This window comes from Megalops cyprinoides, chromosome 3, assembly GCF_013368585.1.
Source record: "Megalops cyprinoides isolate fMegCyp1 chromosome 3, fMegCyp1.pri, whole genome shotgun sequence".
NCBI lineage: Eukaryota > Metazoa > Chordata > Actinopteri > Elopiformes > Megalopidae > Megalops > Megalops cyprinoides.
In genome coordinates this window covers 9,974,710-10,000,351 of record NC_050585.1, presented here as the reverse complement: position 1 = coordinate 10,000,351, position 25,642 = coordinate 9,974,710, and the positions used below count along the sequence as shown (strand labels likewise).

The window sequence follows — 25,642 nt, the reverse complement described above, 5'->3', positions numbered from 1 at the left end:
TCACAAATGCAATTGATTGTGTGCTTTGCGGTAGGAAGAACAAATCAACTTGACCAGCAATGCATGCAGCTCTGAGGGGGGCTATGACATCATACAGCCTAAGTGACTCGCCGATAATCCATTTCCAGAAAAAAAGAATTTGGATTCCTTCTGCAGCTAATCCCTGTGCAGCAAACAATATGGAATAGCTGGTGTTGCACGTACAACACAGCAAAGCTGTGAGTCTGACATGAGACAGGCCCAGCACCGCTGTGACGTGCGCGTTGCTATGAGGAATTATTAGCTTCGAAGCGTAGCCACTCCGGCAGCTGCAGTCATTGATAAAAGAGACACACTGTAGCTTGTGCAATAAAAATGTACACACACATGCATGCAGAACACCACGCATATGTACACAACACATAAACGTACACACACACGCACATGCACACGTACACAGGCACACATACTTACGTAAATATATGCCTATTCATTCATTTTCTATGATAAACAGTGATACAGTATCCACCCATTCCTGACTGCATGTCAAGTATATTTTATGATGGATGAGGTCGCTTAATTGCATCGGCACCTGAATGGCCATATCTGTGAACAGGCTGTCACAGATCAGTCTTTGATATCTGTGCTCCGTGCACCCTCCGTCTGACCCTCTGTGTATCTGGGAGCAGAACGGGCTGTATGCAACTGTGGATTAACTGCATATCTGAACACACACACCCATGTTTGCAGAGGCAATTACTCAAAAGTGAAACACATACACTGTGAAAGCAGCAGCTCGCATAGGAATGAAGGTCTCTGTCTGTATTTAGATAAAAAAAAAGATTAAATTAAGAAATGGCTTTAATGGCTGCTGTGAAGCCTTCAGAACCTCATTCACCAAAGGCTCTTATGTGATAAGATGTGTCTTAGCCACTAATCAGATGTGTGCTATTCAATATTGCACTCATCCTCCAGCAGGCTAAATGCCTTATTCCCTCACACAGTGATGTATCCTCTATGCAGTGCAATGTGAAATGACCCTCAACTCATGCATGATCGCAACAGTGTGATTAAAGTCAACAAAGATGGCTTTATTAGCATGTCAGATGTACACAAATAAGATGCAAGGCTGTCTGAAAATTGAGCCCAGGATGGTTTAATAGAGGTGCCCCTGCCTTTCGTTCAGCCAGAAGTACTGTACTAACAGCATAGCAACAGAATTCCCCTCCCTGTAAAAATAGAAAGGGCTGTTATGGAGTAGTCTCAACACAAAGCATACCGCACACTACACTTCATTGATTATGTGTTTGAGCTCCTGAGAGCACAGCTTACATGCTATTCCTCTTCTTTCCGGCTCTCTTTTCTCTTTTTTTTAAAAAAAAATTTTTTAAGTTTAATTCCAGGCCAACTTGCCTTGCACCAGTATAAATATTTCAGAATGTGTTGAATCTAGAATTTTCCTTTCACCGACTATTATTTGCACATCACACTGGAAATATAATGTTGATTTATCTGTGCCTAACAGACATAAAGAGGTCAAAAACAGATGAGGCAGCACTACTACATTTTGGGGGGCCTAGAACATAGGGAGCCTAGGAACATAAAGGGACCGTTGAAGGTTCTCACTTGTGTAATTTCCCAGGAACCATACGTATGCACAGAGTACATTCTCATGGTGCTTTTTTTTTCAAATACATATGCAACATTAAACATCAATTAAGCAATTCACTTCTCTAATTATAGAGCAGAAGGTAAGTTAGAAGTGTGAAACTGCTTCCCAAGTACACATTGTTGCATTTCATCTACAACTACATAAAGGGTGTATCTTAGGGAGGTTTAAAATGATAGTTTTGGATTAGGCAGGGTAGAGGTGGGGTTTAGAGGTACAGCAGGACTTATTCAAATGCTATGTGCTGTCAACTAGTTACAGTGTAATTACACAAGTATAATGCCTCCTGTGAAGTGTTACAAAATGTACGCAGTAAAGACATGAATGGAATATGTTTCAATTTTGCAATTCTCTGTAACATTACCACACTCATAATCTCAGAGGGGAAAAAAGCAGACTGTGTCACGCACTTGCTAAACCTGTGGTGGCTTATTCCAGTTACAGTGCCTGTATACCTTCAGCATCAGAAAGATCAAAGGTGACCATGAGACCACTGAAGACATTCTAACATGCTTCCAAACCACAGGCGCACAGTGATTATACTGACAGTACTAGTCCGTCCATTCCTGCTAACAGCTTATGACCTTTGTAGACAATAACAATACTCAATTCGTGACGAAAAAGAGTGCATATGGGCACTGAGTGTCCCTGATTGAAATGGCTACACATGGGGGATTCCGGTGATAACCTCAGAGTGCTTCCTGTAGGTGATAAGCCCGATATGAAACCACTCTTGACATTTCCTCTACGTGTTTTTTTTTTGCTTTTTTTTGTTTTTTTTTGCACACCAGCCTTTCTTTCATTGCTAAAATTTTGTGTAGGTCACCAGGATTTCTAAATAATCATTGGGAATCATTCGGGGAACCAGCATGTCAATGTTTTCTGTGTCACTGGCTGGAAAGCATGTTGTCACGTGAAAAGAATACATATACAGTATACATCGTATGCAGAGAGAGAGAGAGAGAGAGAGACAGAGAAAATATTGTTTGGCATTGACAGGAAGGGGCAGAAAAAGAGAGGGGAGAGTCTAGTCATGCCATCCCTGTTCTGTGATTTAGACTAGTTTAGGTGTGACCTATTTAGTGTTGTGCTACACTGGCATTCTGAATCTGTTATGTTACAAAATGCACTTCATACATTGAGCAGGAAATGGAAAATCCAACCAATCAGGCAGAAGAATGAAAAGCTGAAACTTGCTAATAAACAGTAAGATTAACAGCTGTTAAGAGAGCCTTATCTTCTACCCACAGTTAATATGTGGCTCTCACTTAGATGAAAGGCCTCTCTCCTGCTCTCATTTTTAGTTCAGTGTCTTCAGGCACTTTATTTCTTAAAAAAAAAGAGGGAAGACGATGTTGCTGTAATGAAAAGAATCACACACATTTCCACCAATGGGATGCTTCTGACTACACCCACTGAAAGCCACAGCAACAACATTTAAGGGGGGAAATTGGATAACAAACATGTATTTCAGTTGCCCATTCAGTCGTTCTTCATAGCGGTGATAGTTATTGCTGAACACACTATCAAAAAAGACATTTTATTTTGTTTTATATTGTTGCATGGTAACTACCAATGGGACATTGGTGAAAAATGCTGCAAGGGTCAAAAGGTCACGTTTTTTTTTTTTTTTACTACATATACCTATACACATATATAATATATATATATTATTCTTTAGGAATTCAGATTATGGATTATCTTGGATTATGCAAAGGACTCTGCATATGCATGCTTATCAGTTTCATTTTTTTGTCGTCAGAATTATATTTATGCAAAGTCCTACAGTGCCCTATCTTTCCTAACAGCTGCCAAGTGTAACTAAAGGATTATGCAAGCAGCTTCCACAAGCAAATAGATTTTCCCACTTCAGACGAACTGCTGACGAATTAGACACCATCTAGCCATCTACCGGGCATGTTCAATAGATGTTTAAACATTTCAGTTTTACTTGTTTTAATCACACATTTTGTGGAAGGGAGAAGGGGAAAAACTGCCAATATAAATGTCAGCATATACTGCAATAGAAGAATTACTTTTTGCCATCAAGTGCTTGGTGTCAAAATGACTAAAATAGCATTAAGCAATCTAATACAAGTAAAAGAATAATGAAATTTACCTATCAAATATCCATAGGAAATGTTTATGTTAACATTACCAAACTGTGGTGTTGCTGCAACCAATGGCTATTGCTAATGACAAGTATAAACATCGTAAAAAAAACCCAAGACCCTTTAAAACATGAAAAAACTTACGTGCTCAAAGAGTTGAAGAAAAATATTTACAAAGCAATAAAAAATTGCACTATTCCTTTGAATACAAAACTGGGATGAAAAGTACTTTGCAGATCTGTTATGGAACAACTTCGGTACTTAAATGGATGTTGCCCTGATTGACAGACATTTCCATACAATTACTGGGGCCTAACAACTGGGGCTTAACATCTTCCTAACAGTTTCTACCTACCTTTGTGGACCAAGTGCAAAAATGTGAAAAAATATAAGAGAATCTACAATTCTTCACAGAAAAGTAAAAAAAAAAAACATAAAAATAAAAAGGTGACAGACATTTTTCCATTTGTCTGGTCCAGTAAATATTTTCACACTTGATTTTTTAAATTCTTCATTCATCTTTTAGTATTTGTTACTCTTATTTTAAAATGTATTCTAGCATTTTCTTTTTCTCCCACTCATTTAATATGTTTGCCTTGATAGCATCTTCTAGGGATAAATGAACCAAATGTAAGAAAGTTGAAATCATTGACCCATTCTGTTATTTTTTCTGTAACATATGAAGATATTGTTACGTTTTGAAAGGGATAACAAGATGATCCACTGAAACAGAATACTTGTATGCATTCAAATATTCAAAACTGAAAGCCATACAAAACCCTCTAGAGGGAAAAATAGAGGAAATCACTCTCTTACTGCGTGACTCAACAACAAATGCAGATCTGATTCACACATTTATATTGCTACTACCTGCAACCAACCTTAGTGGTAAATATGAGCTAACATATTTGCATAGTTTGCAACAGCTGCATGTAAGCGCAAAGCAAACATTTTCAAATCAAAGAGAAGCTGTGTGCTTCTGCCATCCGGGAATGTATGCATTCCCAGCTGCACAGGAATCAGTTTGGAAGTCAGGTGCCTACAATGCCCTCATTGTGGATAGTGATTAGGTAAGTGAGCTATTAGCCAGAAGGATGCAAGTGAAACTCCCAAGGGATGTCCTACTGTTGCACTCCTGAGCAAGGTAGTTCGGCTACATCCTCAACACAACACAATTTTCACAAATTGTGTTTGTTTCATTACAGCTGATTTGACAGAAGCAAATTGCCATTCCATCTTAATGTGTTAAAAAAAGGTGAATACTTACAACTGAGTGAGAACTGATCTCTTTCCACAGTACATTCCAGTGGTAACTCTCCTGTCTGTTAAACCATACCAACAGTCCTATGATGTAACTATCTATATATATATGACTACATCTAATATACATATACAGCACCAGTCAAGTGCTGGTAAAAATAAGAAAAGAAAAGTCCAAAGGAAAAGAGTCCAAATGTTATCAAAACAATGTCCTTGTTCGCATTTTTATTTTGCTGTATTCGTATTTCAAAGGGACCCCTGAAGGATATGGCAGCCAATCTGCTGGATATATAAGAGGGACAGGGCATGTAGTAATCTGTGGCCTTTCGACATTGCTGGATCTCCTTGGGAAGGGGAGGGAGGATCGCTCAGTTTTTCTGCATTCTAAGCACAGATCTGAGTTCAGATGGCCAGGGGGATTTCACATTAACAGCTGCTGAGGGCACCTCTCTCAATCAAGGTGATTTACCATAGCGAGTCGCCCAGGAAACACCTTTCGGCAGGTCACCCCTATCTTGACAACATTTCCGCATTAATTATTCTGCTTCATTATTTGCTGTATTGATTAAACTGGTCACCTTGGGGACGTTAGTGTGTATCGTGTTATGACAGGCTCCTGATAAAAGGAATTGAATGAAACTGTACAGCTACTGTAAATACAATTACTGAATGTCATGCATTCAATCAAGCTAATTTTACTGTGTCCAGTGAATGTAGACACTCTGTTTCATTCTCATCTTTCAGAAATAATCTGTTGTTTTCACTAGAACATCATGTCCCTATTTTTGTAAAGCTTCATATTGCATATGTGTAAACTAATGTTTAGACTATATTGTGTGTAACAGGTAAGCAGGTCATGCTGAAAGAATGTAACTGTGAAAGAATGATTTACACATTGTTAAAAAGGGCAAGCCAATTTTGCACAAACATCCAAACTTTGGTAATAGCCAGTCCAGAGACTAAAAAATGAACATCACTTTCTTCTTGCGTGCAAAGCTGTTCAAAGCAGTACTTGTGATTGTTTCTTGGTATAGGTAATTGTTAAAGGAACATCAAAACCTGATGTGAGAGTATAAAATGCTGAAAATCTGAATCCTTTTAATTCTGGCAAAATAAAATCATACCTAAGTGCTATCATACCACACTTGCTCCTATGCCTTAAAACACCTATTTATTTCAGGGTCATCAGAAGAATCCCTTTTAAAGAGATCCTGTTGAGAGATGGCTTTGGCACAACAATGAAAAGGTCTGTTGCCTCCTTTAGCAAGAAATTTCCAGGTGTCCTGCCCCTATCCCCTATTGGTCATAGGAACCAATAATTATACAGCTAGTATGAACCAATGGATCAAAACCATTGAACAACTCACTGAAGAAAAAAACATTGGTTACATCCTAACAAAGATATAATCATCTGCAATGTCAGACTGGTTTTGCTGCACAATAGTAGACATGGTGTTTATGAATAAAATATTGCGATATGGTGGCAACCAACAATTTCATTCATACTTTCAGAAGATATAGAGCCTTGACACTTCACTATAGTTCAATATTAGTGTCCCACATTTCATTATCCACCATTCAACAAATGAGACCCTAGCTGACTGTGCAGTCCCCTACTGATGGCAAAAAACAAAGCTTCAGGACAACAGGGCTCCACTGCACTTGTGAGTCAGGTAACTCCACTCATCCAATTAATTCTTGCTTTCTTAAGGTAACCTTGCTGATCAAAGACTCCCTGCTGTTGTAAAACTTGCAATATGTCAACTTCTAGTCCCAACAAGTGATCTAAAATGAAAAAAAAACTTTATGCAAGCCTCAGACTCAACTTCTCATCCCAGGTGCACCAATCAAGTGTGAATACTGATTTGGTGATTCCCCACATTCTGTACTATCCTGCAGCCAGAGACAGGACAGACCAGAAAGTTTACAAACACCCATAATTTCTACCCAACCACACACATTCACCGATCTTGATTACAAGCTATTCCCACACTAAACTCTATGCCACACGTATGTACGTGCTAACTAAGCGCCATCTCACTGTTGCACAGAGAAAAAGCCTATCGGTTAGATAAAGCTTTGCTTTCACATTCAAAAGGCACAGAGAGGCAAGGACATTACAATATTAAAATACACTATACATTCACGTTTGCACACACATTCGCAGAAAGAGATCCAGGAGTGACACAAGGCTCTAATGGTTGTTAAATCATTTGAGGCGCGTGTATACGCCTCTTTCAAAAACACAAGATGGATTGAGAGTCATCCTTATCAAAGCTCCAGTTTTTTCCTTCCTCCATTACAATGAGAGCAGGGCATACATAGAAAAACCCAAGGTTGCAAAGAGGAAGAAACAGTTCATGTTAGAACTGTTTCTCGCCTTCTTTAAGAGGCAGCAGGAGTTGTGTGCAAGTGATAGGGGACCACAGCCTAAGGGGCCCCTCTGATTGGCGATTTGAATGTAGATGCTACGCATGTGTCAGCTGTCAAAGGTCAGCCATGTAGATCACTACTTGACACCCCAAACAGCTGGCAGCAGGGACAAAGACAGGGGGAATTCGAGGCAGAGAGGGGGAGTTGTGTCCCTCCCTCCAGTCTTAACCACTGGAAACAAGGCAATTATCTTTGCCTTTGAAAGGCTGTACTCAGGTTATGTCAAACTCTTATCAACGGACTGTAGATTTATTCACTCAAAAAAAGGTTGCTGCACTGCCACTTTTTCCACTCTTTCGACAGTATGTTGCAGGTCATGACTTTTGTAGCATTAAATTCATTTGAATTCATCTGAACTGTGAAACCATATGAAATATAATGACTATACAGGACTGAGGGTTGTTTTGCATCTTCATTCTTTGTTAATGTAAACAGATTATGGTATTCTAACTAAGCTACACTAAGCAAATTTTTATAACACATATATTACTTTCCCCAAGTTTGCCTCAACATCAAATGTGTCCCAAAATGATGTATCTTCAAGGAATAAGCAAACTTTTATGTAAAAAGGCATAAATTGTGATATTATGCAGGTGATGTTATACAGTCATAGTATACAGGAGACAAGCAGCAGAAGCCAATAAATGAGGCAGGTCATATGAGACTGACATGAGGAGCTCCACCCATGAGCTCAGCATACTCAGGTAAGACCAGAACAAACTAAGACTCACCAAGCTGCATGAACAGCAAATGGAATCCACAGCTCATCATAAAGTTCAGTTGCTCTCAGGGATGTTGTGTTGGATATAATAGCATTTACTGGTAAAAACACCAATGTGTTTGAGCCTAAGCCTTACTCAAGGTGAGACCCTGCTGTCAAGGTGACAGAAGTACCTGTGACGTTGCAAATGTCAGAGGTGGTCATGAAGGTGAACTTACACACAGGAGAAGTGAGAAAGTCACCCTCAGGATGCAGACAAATGCTGATGTCACTGACAGCTGGGGGCACTAGTATTTGTCAGATGTGGTCAATTGAAAAAAAGTCCTTTCTTTTTCATTGTTTGCTAAAATCTTAACAATGAAAAAACCTTCTGGTTTAAAGTTGAGGGGGAATAGTACTGATTACATATCAAAGTCATCTTTTCATTGACTCAGACAAGACACTTGGACAATAAGGTCCAGAAAGGCCTTGTACATGTAAATAGACTATATGTAACAGACTTTATAAATCGGTGATTGTAACAGATAACAGAGATGGATTGTTTTACACTGGTATCTGCTACAGCTGTCCATGATACTGTCTATTTATATAGGAAATGTGTACTATGTGTTTACAGTAATATTTATATATACTCCACATACCTCCATATCCCAGTGCACCCCCCACACCAGCACCATGTCCTTGAGAACATACCATTAAGATTAATGTAAGAAAAATAAAATTATTGACTTTCAAGAAGTATTAGGGCAAACAACAAAGAAGGTGGGATACCTTACCTTAGTACAGTACATGTCAGATTCCCTGAATTAAAAAGATAATTCAGGGAATCCAATTATGCATATTTTAAAGGGGAAAATCATTTAATTTTTTTTTTTTTCATTTTCCAATGAAACAAAGCGATGACAACTGGGCCAAATGACACTGAACATGATGGATGGACAGATGAATATAACATTCAAATATAAATTTAAATTATGTTGATTGATAGCATACTGTAAGTCAGTCTCTCTTTTCGAAGGATGCCACAGATACCCCTAGCCCAAGTCAGCCACTCACATCTAAAATAGTGCAGTGTGGGTCAGCACAGCAGGCACAATGACCTCAAGGCTGAGGACTTCAAGAAATCGATTGTAGACGTGCTGAAGCAAGCTCAGTTTTATGAAAATTGTAACAAAAATGATCACAGAGCATACACCTGAGCAGCTGGCTTTACAGAGACAGCACACATTATTAATGAAAATAGTGGACATTCTTAGTGGATGTCTAGATATCTCTTCAACCTCAGCTTCTGGGTCTTTTAACAATTGTACCAAAATAAAATGTGCATTGCAAGTGCTACGACAGCTCCAATTAGATTATAAACTGACATAGTTAATATTTAAGCACAAAATCCCCCAAAGAATGCACTCCACTAGGTCCACCCCTCGATTCAATACATAATGTTTCAGGTGTAACTGAGGGAAGTATCACAGAGGCATGAGGGAGACATGTTAGAGAAACGGTCCACTTTAAGGTGTGTGTAAGGCACGGATCTTTGAATAGCAAACTCCCATTTACCTTCCATGGGCTGCCTGACATCACTCTCTTTGTGGTAGCTTCAGCATAAACATGGCTGCTGTCGTGCAGTCCTTGTTTGTATCTTCCGGTGCTCCTCTCTCCTTCGTGTCACCTTGAATTGCCTGGTGCTTTTTCAGCTGTAATAGCAGCATGCGTCTGATGTGTCTCTTCTTCCTCCTCCTCCTGCTGTCAGGGATTGAAGCCTCCCTTCAGCAGCCCACATGGTTAATAGTGAACAGAGGCTCCTTGGGAGTAAAATGAATCCTTCCTACCAACAGGAAGTGCTTCAGGGAGTCACAGGAAGCAGGAGTGATTCACCTAGTGACTAGTAGAGGATGCTTCTTAAATAGGTGTCAGACCTAGCTGGCAAATATTTAACTAGCTAGTTTAGGGAATCAGTAACCCAGTATGTCATGATTTGTATTTAAAGTTGACTAGTTTAACAGGGTTATGTTCCACATTCACATTCTTGTGCTCTAATATTCTGTTGTATTATTCCATTTTTTTTTCTAGCTCAATCGATACATTGAAAATATGTATATTACTGCTAATTTTGTGTCTTGCAGTACACCTCTGTTTTGGATAAACATAATTTAAATGTATTTGGAAAATATTCTTGTGCTGGATGACATATCTCTCAATATGATATATTTCATTTTCTTACGGGATCATTGGGCATGGGTTCCACAAGCAGTAATGCACCTTTCTTATCCATACTGACCTGGCTTGGTCACACAGTACAAAAGCAAAGAACAACAGGGATTTCCTGATGCAGCCAAATGGAGAGCAAACACAAGATTTTATATTGTCATACTGTTGACCCACCGTTATAGCATTATGATTGGTGCAGACTGCAGAGGCTAGCTAGCTCGAATGTTCCAAAACAAAAATGCACCTTTTTCATTCACACTGACCTGGCAAGGTTTTACCACTCAGGAAGCATCTTTTATCCATTTCCATCACACAGAAACATCTTTCATGTTGTTTGAATTTCCAATTTGTGTTTTATGAAAAGGAAGATATGTTCTTCAATGAGCTGGAACATTTAGACTTATCAGTGTCCTGAGTCAGTTACATCTAAATAGTTTGTACAGACATATTGTTAGCAACACTAGACGGGTTATCTTTACAAACTGTCTAATTTACAAGAGCTGAGTTTTAGAAGATTACCAAACCTGCTCTGTACGTATCTACAAAAAAAAAAACTATTTCCTCACCTGTGTCAGTAAAGCCATGTTTTTTTTAAGTTTCAGATGTGCTTTATTATTATTATTATTATTATTATTATTATTGAATATGGGAGGGAGAGAAGAGACATCTTGCACAACCATGCTCTTTGCCTTCTTTCAGAATCAGTGGCAGTTGAAAAAACTGCCATGAAGGTGGCTGAAAGGTTCGGGTGGCTCAAAGACAGATCATTATACTGTGATCGAACATCTTAGTCCCTGTGCCCCCCTTTTTATTAAAGGCACGGCGCGTTTTGACCGAGAAACTTCCAAAGCAGATCCACCAGTAAACGGAGGCCCTAATCTACAAGGATTTATAAACGAGAATTAATCGGTTGTTCCATCCATAATTAGCTCTTGCCGCGCTTATTGCTAATCTGCTTTTTGGACCTCAGCCATTTGTGACCTGGCCCACGTCCAGTGCACCAGTGCAGTGTAATCCATTAGCCTTGGAGAGTCCCATTCTAATGCGTGGTGCCAAACTGCAACATACCGTAAACCCATCACTGTTTATCAAAGATTAAGCCATACTTAGTCCCTCTGTGCCCTGGATCATTCTATCATTTTCATCCCTTACAGTCTAATCACTACCATACTGCACTTATTTATCAGTAAACAGTGCTGTGAGAGGCTGCGATCCAGATTCATGTCTCTTGCCCGATGACAACAGAATAGGATGGTTTGTGCTGCTCCAATTTTACTTGTGCGGTTCACCGAGAGTGAGCAAGTGCCGTTGCAGTTAATGGAACAAGGGGGAACTGCATATAGTACAAATATACATACCATTACCACTTCACTGTCATTCCACATATTTTATCAAAATTCTCTTAACAGATGTAAGGTATGTAACTTACGTCCTAGTGTAAACATTTCATACAGGAGTCAGGTAAGAAAATTTGTATTAGTACGTAGGTCACAACTTTGCTCATCTGTCGGTTTTTGCTCTCAGTATTTGCTGCTGTTTTGATGCATCACCAAAAAAGGAAGACCTAAACATTTTGTTAATCCATTTTTTCTAATAAAAATGTATGTACAGTCCTTGATAAACAATGACTTCTTATCTCAAAAAGCAAAAAATCACTTCAGTATTATCTCAGTATAACATAACTTAATATACCATAATACAGTACAAAAAGTGTACTGTGTATCTGTACATAAACATGAATTGATGGTTACAAATGTGTCATTCAAGACTCTGAAGCAGAGTGGAAGCATGCTACAAACCAACACAACATGAACAGAAACCCCCATGTGAACAACAGTCAACCCCATGAAGATTTGGCTGGACTGGCAGCCTCCACAATGGCTCACGGACGGTCAGGGATGCATTTATAACATGGATGTATCTCTAATCTGTGATATTGTTAACTCATCTTCATCAAACAAGTGTAATCTGCAAGATCAAGCTCACATTACAGACAAATAAAAGCTGTTTTTATTACTGGGGCACACACCTCATTAGGCAGGGACTGGACTAACAGTGCTAGTGCTGTTCCATCTGCTAATTTGCTCCATCAAGAAAGTCATACACTAAAAAAAAGACAGAAGTCACAAATATGCTAATTAAAGAATTAAATCATCTTAAAATATATATGTGGGTGTAACACTATCAATCTGTTCTTCTGTGTGATTTAAATAAGTAAAAAAAAATGTTCCACAAACGCAGAGCTCTCAGGCTTACTTCCAATTCAAGAGGCTTGATTCCTCCCTCACTCCCAAAGCTCTCCTTAATGCCCATCATACAGAGCGCACGCCGCAAATGCACAAATGTATCCTTCAGTTCAAGTTCCCATAATTCTCTCTGGCAGCTATGCACGTGATTAATGCACACAGGTATTGATTTTTCTCTGCCTTTTTTTCACTGTATCCCTTTTTTCCCTCCTAAGCTGCCTGCAGCTGTGCATGAGTGGACCCTGAGCCAGGCTCTTGTGAAGGACAGGGAAACTGCACCCTACAGAGCGCTGCTCTTGGTGCAACATGAAAAAAGGCACTCCCCCCCCACCCCCCACCCCGAAGTGTTTTGCCGCAGAGTGCACCAAACACCATTCCAGCGCCCAGGTCCATGGTCTGCCTGAGCACAGAGGTGGGTTCCAGTTTCTGCTGGCTGCCTGACCCATTTTTTTGTGAATCACAATACTCCAGCCCTGACACAGGAAAAAAGAAAGAGAGGAAAAAAAAAAAATGCAGCGCGAGAAGCACCACAATGTGGCGTGTCAGGCAGCGCGGCGAGTCTCTCATCTGCCGAGGAAAAAGCCTCGCCCACTCTGCATGGTCGCGCTCGCCAAACGCCGCCATGTTAGTCACCCTCTTTCCCACTGCAGTGCGGGGACCAGTAAAGAGCTTATTTCTCCACCTCCCCGTTTTCAAGGCTGTGCGCGGATTGAGTCGGACTGCTTTCGCCACCGCCCTCCCTGTCACAACAGGCTTTTTCAGCAGGCGAAGCTGAAAGCTGCCTCTTTCTCAGAGTGCTGCCCAAATAAGTGACTTATGGGGTTATGGGGCAGCTATGTTGCCTTGTTATTTACCATACAAAAATGCAGTGCTGTTGATTTAATTCCAGGCTTGGGCATAAAAACAATGAATGAATCATTTCATATGCAAATATGTGGATGTGTGAATAAATATACAAATAGGACTTTTAAGGCCCTGAATCCCCGAAAAGTAATTTTAAAAGATTGTGGGAGGCATTTTGTAAACATTTATTAGATTAAAACAAAGAATATAAAACAGAAAAAGGGGTGTTTCAAGCAGTGCTTTGAATTGTTTAATTGCCTACATTGTCATTAATCAAATACCAAAAAAGATTGTTTTTCAGCCAACAGGAAATTGACTTGGGGCTTTCAGCCAGGAATACTGGGCAACAGAAAACCTCTGACAGCCAGATACAGTAGGTGAAGCTTGAGTGTGATTCTTATTGATAATCCTGGTGTACTTAAAGACAGTGTCAAAGAACAACAAGGGGCCCCCATTTATGGTATCAAATCACTCAGTCTGGAATGGCCTGGGAACATATTCTGATTTTTTCAACTGCAGGGCACTGCAGGGCACTAAAGGTCACCGTATCATGCAGCTGAATGTGCAAAAATCCTTCCAGTTTTTTGAAAAATTTCTTTCATTTGGATGTTGGCTTTTTAGTACCTTATCTATGCAGACATTGTTAAAAATATTCAAATTTGCTGTGCATTTGCTAAAAAACCAATGACAAACCGTATTGCTATAGATCAAAAAAGAATGTGTCTATTATCCCTCTTAAAAATAAGACATATTAGCATTTTTAATAATAAGATGTATTAATATAATATATATTTTTAGCTTCTAGTTTTACAATAGACAGTATGATCACATATTATCAACTCAGCATGTTCAGAAAACACAAGTAGAAATGAAAAATAAAAATTCACCAACACAGAAAAGAAAAGATCTTTTTTTGGGTCTTATGGATTAGCCACATCATTACCTATTAATGGTACAGTCCTTTCCCTATAACTGCATGTCAGAAAATTGCATGCTCTGTTTTATTGCACAGTACACAGCTGGTCCACTTTTATTCCTAATGACTATGTGCAGTATGCACTTGTCCCAGGGAAGTTCATAATGTAACAATGGTCCTGTGCACTCATTGTTACCAGGAGTCCACTGTATTAGGACTTCCACAACCCTTTGGTGACAAAGCTGACTGTATTAATTAGGGTGAATTGAGATCCTTCGTCTGACTGTATAAAAGAACATGCACATACAGCATATAACATATAATATACTCACTGTATGACCAATATAGAGGAACAGGAAAGCCCCTTGGTGGTGTATGAATATGTGTGTGTTTGTGTGTGGGTGTGTGTGCGTGTGCATGTGTGTGTATACACTTACATACATACAAAGGCCTCAATTTCCCTGTGCAGAATATTCACCTGTACCTTCTGTATCTGTCAAGGTTCAGACAAGAAGGACAGAGAGAGAATGAGAGAGAGGTGATGTGGAGGAGTGGGAGGGAAAAGGGAGTAGGGAATGTGAAGGAGGTACAAGAGAGACAGAAAGACAGAGGGAGGGAGAGTGTGTGTGTGTGAGAGAGAGAGGGAGAGAGAGAGAGCGTCTTAGAGTCCTCCCTCTCCTCCACTCCCACAACAAGCCTCCGAAAAGCTTTCCTTCCACCATCTCAGGCGTAATCTGCAGCTTGAAAAGATGAAAGGCCTCGCTGTTTGTTCTAATGAGGATCCCTTTTCACCAGAGAACCATTTCGTTTCTATTCTTCCCCCCCAGTAACATTAGAGGCTCTGGCTTTGTCTATGGCTGCCTCCCTCAGACGCAGGCCCGGATAAACTCATCCGCTTCCATGTTCACCTTCACAAACATGCAGGCTATACAAATATCCCGACAACATCACAAGGCAGAGCTTGATAGCTAGGAGGCTGTCAATGGTTGAGAATGAGTGGCGTCCCTTTTAGACAATGCAGTGATTCGTCTGTGATGATCTGGATGATTCCATGACAACAAAAAAGCCTGCAGTCGAAGGCCTTGTGAAATGAAATGTACAATGAAACAAAGATGAAATAACCAAACGCGTACATTTCTGAACCGCATAAGCTGCACATATCATATCTGCGGAATGAAGAGCTCATCTAAAATTCTGCTAATAAGATAATGTGATTTGGTCATTTTCAAAGTCACCATACACAGGCTTTATCTGATCAAATCCATTGCTCTGATCAAATTGGTAGTTATAGCTCAGTGATTGCTGTTGCTTTTGCACACAATGACAAAAACACAGACAATACCAGTTCTGAAAAATAACCCTAAGTAAACAGCAAACACAAAATGTGTGCATGAAAATGCTCTGATGGATGGATTAGTCTTAACCTAAAACCCTGATGTTTACAGCAAGCCCACATTAGATACAGACAATTGAATGTCCACAGTGCAGTCACTGCCTCTCCCTCATGGCAAAGCTCAAAGGGCTGGCATGGAACCTGAAGACTTAGTGCTAAATGGCTTGGCAAATGTTTGAAAATGTCAGCAAAGAACGTCTGTGATATAGGCCATTGCTCCAGAAAGTCGCAACTGTAACCCCCAACATGTACGATTTCACAACAATAAGACCCTGAGGGTCGGGCTGTAGCGTATAGCCGGATGAACGAATCAGACCAATAATGAAACAAATACAGTAACGCATTACAAAATGACATCACTATATGCAACCAAATGACAATGAGACTGAGGAGCTGCTAAAACCAAAGCTTGCCAAAAGAGGCCAGATGCTAAGGTGCACCATCCATTTTCCAGTTTGAAATATTTACACTTTTGTCTTCACAGCTCACGCTGTTCTCAACCACTGGACCTGACCTACTTTACAGATACAGTACCTAGTAATAATGGATTCTGGTTGCAACAGTGGTGCCAAACCTGCCACATGCCACATTTCCAGACTCCAGTGTTACCACTGCTGCACACACTACCCCAAGGCAAATTTATGCCACTCATAGCCCCAAACGTCTCTAACATTTCCTAAAAACACTTTACAAAGATGATCAGATCTCAAAAACTGTTTATTTACATAAAGCAAGTTATTGTTTGTGGTGAAGGTTCATACAGAATTATGGCACCTCTTTATATTTTGGGGACATACAGAAATATCAAATCTAATGTGTGGTCTAATATATAGCCCAGCATGTGATGGGTAGTAATTGCATATAGCTGGCAACTGTTGTATTTTTTTATTTCCAGACACATAAAAGGAAAAAAAAAAATAATAGCATGAGTCATGAGGAAAAGAAAATTCTGTGACAGACATGCGATCAGTCACTATCTCAGAACTCAAAGTCCATTTCATTTCATGACATCTCATGTCATTATGCATCTTGTTCTTCCTCTCTGCCGCAGCGGCGCAAAGCGAGGGAGCGCACAGTCACATGGGGCGGACAGCCCGACCGCGCTGACTGCGCCACGATGTGCTGATGGCTACAGGCCCCGGCGCTTGCTCGTGCCTGGAATGAGAGGGCTTCTCTAAGCCTCTGCGGCACGCCCACCCTCTGGTCTCTGGGAAGGGACAGCATGTTATAAAATGCTGAAGAGCTTGCACACCAGGCAAGAGGCCTGCACTGGACATTCTGACTGTGGGAAAACAGCTCAATATCAGCTGCTTTTTTTTTTTCTTTCTCTGTTTTTTAGTGGTGGTGGTGGGTTTTTTTTTTTTTTTTTTGCATCCTTTTCATTAGCGAACAGAATTTGAGAGCCTGTTGTTGATCAATATTTTCTGTCTAGTTCATGGCCATTTAAGATCCGATCGATCCCATGAAGGTTTTGCAATAGACAAAACTATGAATGAAAGAAGATAGAGAGGGAAAAGAGGACTTGCTACAGGGTGTCAGGAGTTCTGCAGCCCTGCAGATTTCACAGCAGTGCCTGAAAGCACATGAACGTATAGGTTCACACGCGTTCACATGCAAACGCACAAAAGCCCAGGCGCACTCACAGCGGATACGCCCAGAAAAAACAAGCACACAAGCTCAGACAAACTCACAAGCATAGATACATACATAAACATTCAAACAAAGGCTTGCACGCCCTCACAAGCACAAACATACAGGCTCATATAAATACACCTGTGGTGCAAAGACAAATGCACTTATACAGATACATACACACGTAGTGCAGTGACAAAAAAACTACACAAACCATTTAAAACGTGTTTAGAAAACATTATTTCACTTTTGCCTCGCCCCAATTAATGTTCACTGTCAATGGTTAATTAAAAAAGAGGAGATGTGGGATGCAATTAATTTGAAGGCAAAGATAAACTTAAAGCCATGTGACAGGTTAATGGCATGTTAGTAGAAACATTAGGGCTTATGAGTTGCTATGTGCATCTAGCTTTAAAGCAGCCGGCTTCAAATGTCTTTTAAGTGGTCTTATTTTGAATAGTAATTCATACTGTGATTAACTTCGTTTTCAATCACAGTTGCTTAATTATGACATGTTCCATTATGTAATTATGCATTGCCTTTCTTCTGCATAGATCACTTCAAATATATCCAGCAGGACTGCAAAGGAGCTAACCCCATTGAACCCCTGGCAAAGCCTAATTCAGACTAAAAGGAAATAATGGAAGGTTGCACACCTTTATTATTCCAAAAATAACTTTCTTTCTCATTCAGCAAAGCGCCGACGTCAGGGATGGTGAGTGTTGAAACGTTGCTGCTTTGTCAGATACAAAGAAAGATATTATTTAGAATAATAGGGGTTTATGACCTTTCATTCGTCTTTGTAGCTTGATTTTTGAGATGGTCTGCACCCCGGATACCAACTGTACATTGAGTATTCTGGTTGTTCTGATGACTAGAAGCCTAATATAGAGATGCAACTTTCAAGTAGTATGGTACAGACTGCAAAAATAGTCAATGATAACGCTTCTCTGTTTAAAAAATGAATGCAACAGACACCTGAATAAATAACCCAACAGTGCATCACATGGTTTCATATGTTCAAAGTCAACATGAAACACAAATGTCTATCTATATGTATGTATATATGTCATTTCTTCATCATAATTTATATTTTCCTGATTAGCAGATCTATATTATTAACATAACTGAAGCTTGATCATGTTGTTTTTCCCCTTAGATCCCACCTCTACACTGAATTTTCATTTCCACCAATGCAGGTTTACAGCCTTTCTGCATCTGACACATTCAGGGAAATGGACCGATAATTTATCACCACAGAAAAACGATACCAATCTAAGTAAATGACATGCTGCCACGTATCTCGTAAGCAATTTAAGCCCTCCTTCCAGTGGTGACAGTTCAGGAGAAGGCCCATTGTCTCCAGCTGCAATTAGCATGTCGCTGCATGCTAGGTGAAGAGCACAAGTGGAGCTTGGCTGGCAGAACGGGAGGTGCTCCAGTCAGCCTTACCAGCTGCAAAGTCACTTTTCATAAGCATATTCGTATGTGTCTTGAGACGTCCATTTCAAGCATGCACCCTACAGAGCTTGTGAAGCTGGGTCCAGCACAGGTTCACTTTAAAAGTGTCGCTCCTGCTTGGTTGGGTACAAAGTGGGTCAGACCCCAGTGAAAGGCTTAGGAGGGCATGGGCGAACTCGTCATAACAAAAGAGAAGAGATACACAGATGAATTATTCATAGCAGCAGTTGGATAGCTTCATCCCATGCCGGATGAGACCAAGTGCCCACCGTCTTCCGTAAATCTTCTTTCATGAAACATTAAAAGCATGGGCTCAGAAAACCTCTGAAACAAAGAGTGACAGAACAGCAGAGAAGGTCATGCAGCTGGGAGTTTCATCTGAGAAGCTGCACCGGCCGACGCACACAACACGCTTTCAAGATACACTTTACAGCCCCTTCACATGAAGCTTAAGGGAAGTGACAAAACCTCAGTATGACACACCTTATAGAGTACTACTCATGGGCTGGTTTTCTTAAGTCATCAAATATTTAGCAAGGAAAAGACACTATTGTTGATAGATTAAATTTCATGACAGTTTTTACGGGGTTGACTGCAAGCATATAGAGTAATATAATCAGTAAAATGTCAAAACAAATGTGACAATCATACAATGACATCAACAAGGAAACTGGTGCAAAGGCAACATAAAAGAGGTGAAAATATGCTTTTCAGAGTTCAGATATATTTTCACAAGTGGCTGTCCCCATTTCAAGATGAAGGAAACATTAACACAGTCTGCTGCCAACACCTAAACATGATTGTTGACACTTGACTGTTAATTTTATGGATTAGTGAGGGGAAAACATAAAATATTTAACAGGAGTCCATTCCTCAGGGATGTTTTTCATTGTATATGTTTCGAACACTGGCCTCCTTATAGGCAAAGTAGAGTACATATTGTATGTGTGCTGCTTCAGTTCAAGTAAATAGTTAAACAGAAAATGTAAATAATGTGTCAGTTTACATTACGGCATATTGGTCTCTATAACACTGCATGTATCGGTATTGATCCACCTACATATGAGCACTCTTTCATGCATGGGAATATGTATCAACAGTCGTTCACACACCGGAGTTAGTATGAACACCCTTTACTCAAGCAAAATAAATGGTGGACAACAAAACTAGTGTTTTCCATAATGTAAGTCAAAAAAATCACCAACGGCGCAGAAAGACCATCCATGCAAAACCCATTGTAGGACGGTGAAGAGACTGATCCAGATTTCAATATGGATGCTTTTGCCTCGGTAGATAAATGCAAAAAGCGGCAGATGCAAATCCCCGCGTTTGCCCTCTGTCCACCCACGTTATTAGCTCGTCTATTGAGTTGGTTAAATGCCCCATATAAAAGCGAAGTTCCCCTGGGGGAGGAAACAATCGAAAAGAAGAGCGTCCCATTTAACTGATGTGAATTATCAAAGCGTGCACTCAATGGCTCCAATTGTGGGGGGAACTGGGTCAATACAGTGAGGCAAAGTGACACGACTGGCATACTTTGCGCTCGTGGAGGAGAATCAGACAGCGACTGGAGACAGGCTGTGATGGGATTAGGCAGGCATGGGCCTTTGCTGGCTGGAGGGAGGCCGGGGCGGAGAAGGTACCGCAGATCTATTGTAATGGAGGGGCCTCGTGGCCGAGCAGGTGACTCACGCGTCCCCGCAAGGCACAGCACCCAGTTACAGAAACAGGGGACAAAAGCCACGCAGACAGATCAAGAGCAGAACGTTCTGCTGAAATGCACCACCATTTTCCATTTAGTTTTTTCTGTGACACATGTATACTCAACAGTGCAGTGTACATTTCTAAAAAAGGTTGACTAAGAAATGTAGCACATAACCTGTTATTATTAGCATAGTAGACAGTGTTATGCAAGTTCACACTTCACAAGAGCTAGCTCAAAGTTCAGTTCACACAGATTAAAATGAACAAGTTCACAGTCCCAGTTCATTTCTTCCATTTTTTTAAATGAGCTGCTCCAGGGACTATTTTATGTGTACGTCTACATGCGCTGTGATTGTTACGTGGGATATGGGCAGTTGGTTGCGAGCTGTCGAGCTGTCTATCTGATGAGTTGCACTAGTAAAATGTCTCAAGTATGGAATAATGCCGTCCGTGTTTATTCATCAAACAATAAACTGAACAAGCAAAACTGAACAAGCTCAAGTTCACGTTCCTTAGTTGCAAACGGATACGTTCAAGTTCACCGTTCACCGAGAAAAATGAGCATGCTCAATGAACGCGCTCTTTCAACGTGCTCATGCACAACACTGATACCCTGTAGTAGAAATAGTATGAAATGGCCATGGCTGTCCCAAAGACATGACTTTGTATTCAGCGTGGTCTTAACCAAAGAGAAGCTATGATGGCATATGCTCAACCTATCAACCTCTCCTTTATCTTAGATAAGGTTTTATATTGAACCTTTATATTTATATAAGATCTTCGGAGTATGCAAATTTACCCATAGCTGAACTGAAACAAATTCAATGTATACAAATGACTGTGTACGATCTGCACTTACTCATCAACCTTTACTTTTACATCTGCTCGACCTGAGCTAATTCTGAGACCTGATATAGATTTGTGAGCAAAATGATGATGAAACACACTGATGAAAGCAGTATGACAAATCCTGGAATCTTATAGGCTCATCAGAAAAAATGCTTAAATAAAAGCACAATCCAGATTTGTGCAAAACTGTGACAGATATTTGGAAACTCCAAGGTTCCACCCTAGTAATCTCCTTTTACATGACAGTGAATGAATCAAACCCTTAGGAGGTCTTGCTTACATGGACACATCATCATGATAGCAGATATAGGAGCAAAGCCAAGTAAAGAGGTAGATTTATGCTGGTGATGCAGAAGAAACCAAGCCCTGCATCAGATCAACGCATTTCGGAAGTTGTAACAGGACAACCGAGGCCTACCTGAGACAAGTGAGACCGTGTCTTTCTCCCACGACACAACAGTGATGTAGGCCTCCACAGAGGCGGGGATAATGCACTTGAAGACCGCTACATTGCCTCTCATGGCCCTCTGGTCCTCCACACGGACTGTATAGGGCTCCCGTAAAACTGCGGGGGGACAAATGACACATTGATCCAAAGACATTATTGGGGACACAACCTAAAATAAAAAAGATACAAAAGATAAAAAAGCAATATACAATGTTTACCCAGAAAGAATACCACATAAAAAAACAGGAGCAATGACCTCATCAGGACCTGTGACTACTTTGATGGATCCCTGTATCCCTATGTTAGCCATCTAGTGGTAGGACATAAGTATTGGCATTACTTTTGGGGAGCCACTCACTCAGTTATTGTGAGGCATTATTGAGAGGCGTTTTTGCAGCAGAGTGGTGAGGGGGCACACAAACATTTGTTGTCATTGTGGATGATTATTGCCATTCTTGTCTGCCCTGTGGTTACCATCTGTGACACCTGCATAGCATCCCAATTTATGTAAGTAGTGCAGGTCTGTGGACATGTTCCCAGGTAGTGCCAAGATGTTAAAACTCAATGGGGAGCTTTCTATTTTCTCTTTTAAATGGTGACCAAAAGACAGTAATTCTTTCTGGGCAACCTGTAATACATATCATACACTTTGAAATCAATTATTCTTTTTGTTTGAAAATAATGTGTGCTGAAATATGTGATATTAATTGAGAATAGCAATTAATTGAGTAAAGCACAGTGTAATGTGGTATGTACATATGGCATACACAAGTGTATGTATGACACAATAAAATGTTATCAGTATCAAAGAAAATACTATCTAAAGGGAACATTTATAAAGCAACAAGACCATTTTATCAATGTCATATACAAATTAAATGAAACCGTGATGCAAAAATAAATCTATTTAGATTTAGATTGCAGTTGGGACAATTGCTGCTGAATATGCTCCATTTGGAGTGGAAAAAAATTATAATGGTGCATTGCATGAATGAATGAACAGGCATAACGTGACAAGGACACTTACCGGCCTTAATATGTACATCTTGGCTTCTAATTTTCCCTGAAGGATTTTCAGCTGTGCAATAGTACGTGTTGTCGTGGATTAGGTTACTAAAGCTTGAAGGGGGGAAGTGGAAGATCTGGAGGGTGCCATTCGGGTGCACGTGGCGGATCCCCGGGACATCGTAGATCTCCTCTCCGGTGGCGAGGTACCAGCGCAGCGATGCCGGGGGCACGCCTGCTGCTGGACAGGGCACCAGGGTCCCTGTAGTGCTGGCAAACACTACCTCTTGCAGAGATGCATTGACAAAATATAAGCTGGAGCGTAGATCTTCACTGAAAACTGTAAAGCAAACAGGCAAAAGGGAATACTAATATTAATCCAAGTAAGGCAATTAAAGAATGCTTGATCAGTTTTGGATTTTTGTATTTGTTAACAACCATGCATCACTTAATTTCCAGTTTATTCTCTGCTAGCTCTGCTTCACAAAATTCGGCTATATGCATCAGTACTATGCTACTAAAACCCATAACATAAACAGCATTTTAGCTGTACTAAATTCTCAACCAAGAGAAAGATGCTGGAATGCAGGAACAAGGGTGATAATAATAGCCAAAATAATAGTAAAAAGGGGTTTGTGTTAATTTGTTCTGTGTTTCTGATTTTAGTTTGATGCTTTCTTTGAACTCATTAAGTGAGGACTTTCATCTTTTGAGTGTGTTCACCACAATGCTGAGTATTTATACTGTACTTCATGTGTAAGTATATTTAAATCTACAAATATTTACACAGTATTTACAAGTGTGCAATGTGGCATAGGCAAAAGCAGAAGTTGTGAAGATGGTTTTGATAGCAAAGTTATTTTAAACTGTTTATTCACTGACAGTTAACTGTGCAGATCACCATTTGCATATTAACAGAAAGTCTAGATTAGCTAACTAAGAAAGTGGCAAGTACAAAGCTACACTACAAAGGTCCTTCAATCTTGTTTAAAAAGCAACCAACTTAACTGAGTGGTAGGATAACATTTATGTAGTTATATTCACCATATATTAATAATTTATTATGCAAATTCTTGTCATTCCTCTTTCTCTCTATATTATAGCTATTTAGCTACTATAATTACCTGTAACAAAACATAACAGAAACATCCCACCCTTTTTTTTAAATATACCTAGTTAGCTAGCCATATGAATATTAAGTGGATTTGTTCCTACAAGACTAGCAAATAAAATGGCAATAATACAACTGAATGCTGTAGCTGGCTAGTTGCTGAAGATGACAGGAGTAGTGGTACTCATTTGTGGTTATGGACAGCTAAACAGTGTTCTGCTGTGGAATGAAAAAAATAACAACAGCACATTTTAGCAGTTACTACTACGAGTCAAGTTATTGTGTTTCAAGCTGGATTTCAAGGCTCAAATTAATCACAACCAGTATGAAATCTGTCCATGTATAATCTATCCATGGTTTTATATTTAGTATTAAATCAATGGTCACATTTGGACATCTTTGGTTAGTTCCTACAGATTGTGGGAAGAGCCTGGTTTTAAGGGGCACCCTGATATGAAAATAAAGTCTTTGTACCTTGCTACAAATGTGGACTTACACAGGTATGCCTAGTAAACTTCAGCTATGCTATTTCTTGTCGCTAAGGTACAAGTTCACGTCAGCATACTGCACCTTTCTAATAGCTAACAAGCTACTTGTAACAATCAGTAATATACTCTGACCTGGAGGTTATACTTTCAAAAATAATGTATATTTACAGATCTTCAAAATAAAACTGCTAATTCATTCATTGCAAGAATGAAATGATTTCAGGAGACCAATACAGACCGCCACTTGGCTTTTTAAAACGTGTTCAGTTTAGAGTTGAAATTTATGGTTAATGTCATTTGACCTCATGAGCCCTTGCTGGCTTGGTCTCTTCTGAACTGTAGTCTCTGGGTTTACACTTGGATGCCACTGAAGGGTCAGAGACACTTATCCAATACAAACGTGTTGGTAATGTAACAGCAAGAAAGCTAAGATTTAAATGGATATTTTTATGTATTTGATATAGTGGGATGATTGAAAAAAAATGCCCAAATTGGCTTGATTTTGTAGCAGCCTGACTGGGCCATTACAGTATTGCCTTTATATAAACACTATTGTCTAGCCCTGCTCAGATACAGCACATCATATCTGACACCCAGGAAGTACAGGTTAAAATGTTGAATATTGAAATATTGAAATGAGAAATTATGACTTACTGGGGAAAAAAATTGTTTCATCACGATATGTTTCATGAAAAGGGGTTAACAATACCACAAAATGATATTCCCTGAGAAGTCGCGCTAATGTGAAAACAAAAATATAACATGATTGAACAAGTTTAGTTTTTTCTGTGTTTATTCATATATCAGACTTGTAGCTGTGCCAACATTTATACAGGTTTCAGGACTGTATTGTTTTTATATAATGAATCCATAACTAGCTGAATGAAAAGTTAGCTGCTTGGATAGAGGAGAGGCTAAATTTGTTGTATTGATTGCATTCCTACCATTACTTAAATGGTTTGCAGGATTCACTACTTAGGCAATGAACAGGCTAGCTAATAATCTGACTGTGAGACCATTATTTATTCCATATTTTCACAGCAGATTTCAGTTGCTGGCTTTCGAAAGAAATGGTACTTTCCATCTTCAGTAACTTAGCTCTCAGTGATGTGAAATTTAACATTTAGTTACAATATTTACATTTGTCAATACACACCAATATTAA

At 39.7% G+C, this 25,642-nt stretch overlaps 1 protein-coding gene across 1 annotated transcript in view; it reads right to left on the bottom strand.

Moving 5' to 3' along the window:
- LOC118774775 (Down syndrome cell adhesion molecule homolog) overlaps positions 1-25,642 on the bottom strand; it is a 130,921-nt gene that overhangs the window by 80,596 nt on the left and 24,683 nt on the right. Inside the window, exons 2-3 of the mRNA XM_036524262.1 lie at positions 22,901-23,218; positions 21,844-21,990 (exon numbers count right to left, since the gene is read on the bottom strand). Coding sequence (XP_036380155.1) covers positions 21,844-21,990; positions 22,901-23,218 — 465 coding nt within the window. The remainder of the gene's footprint in view (positions 1-21,843; positions 21,991-22,900; positions 23,219-25,642) is intronic.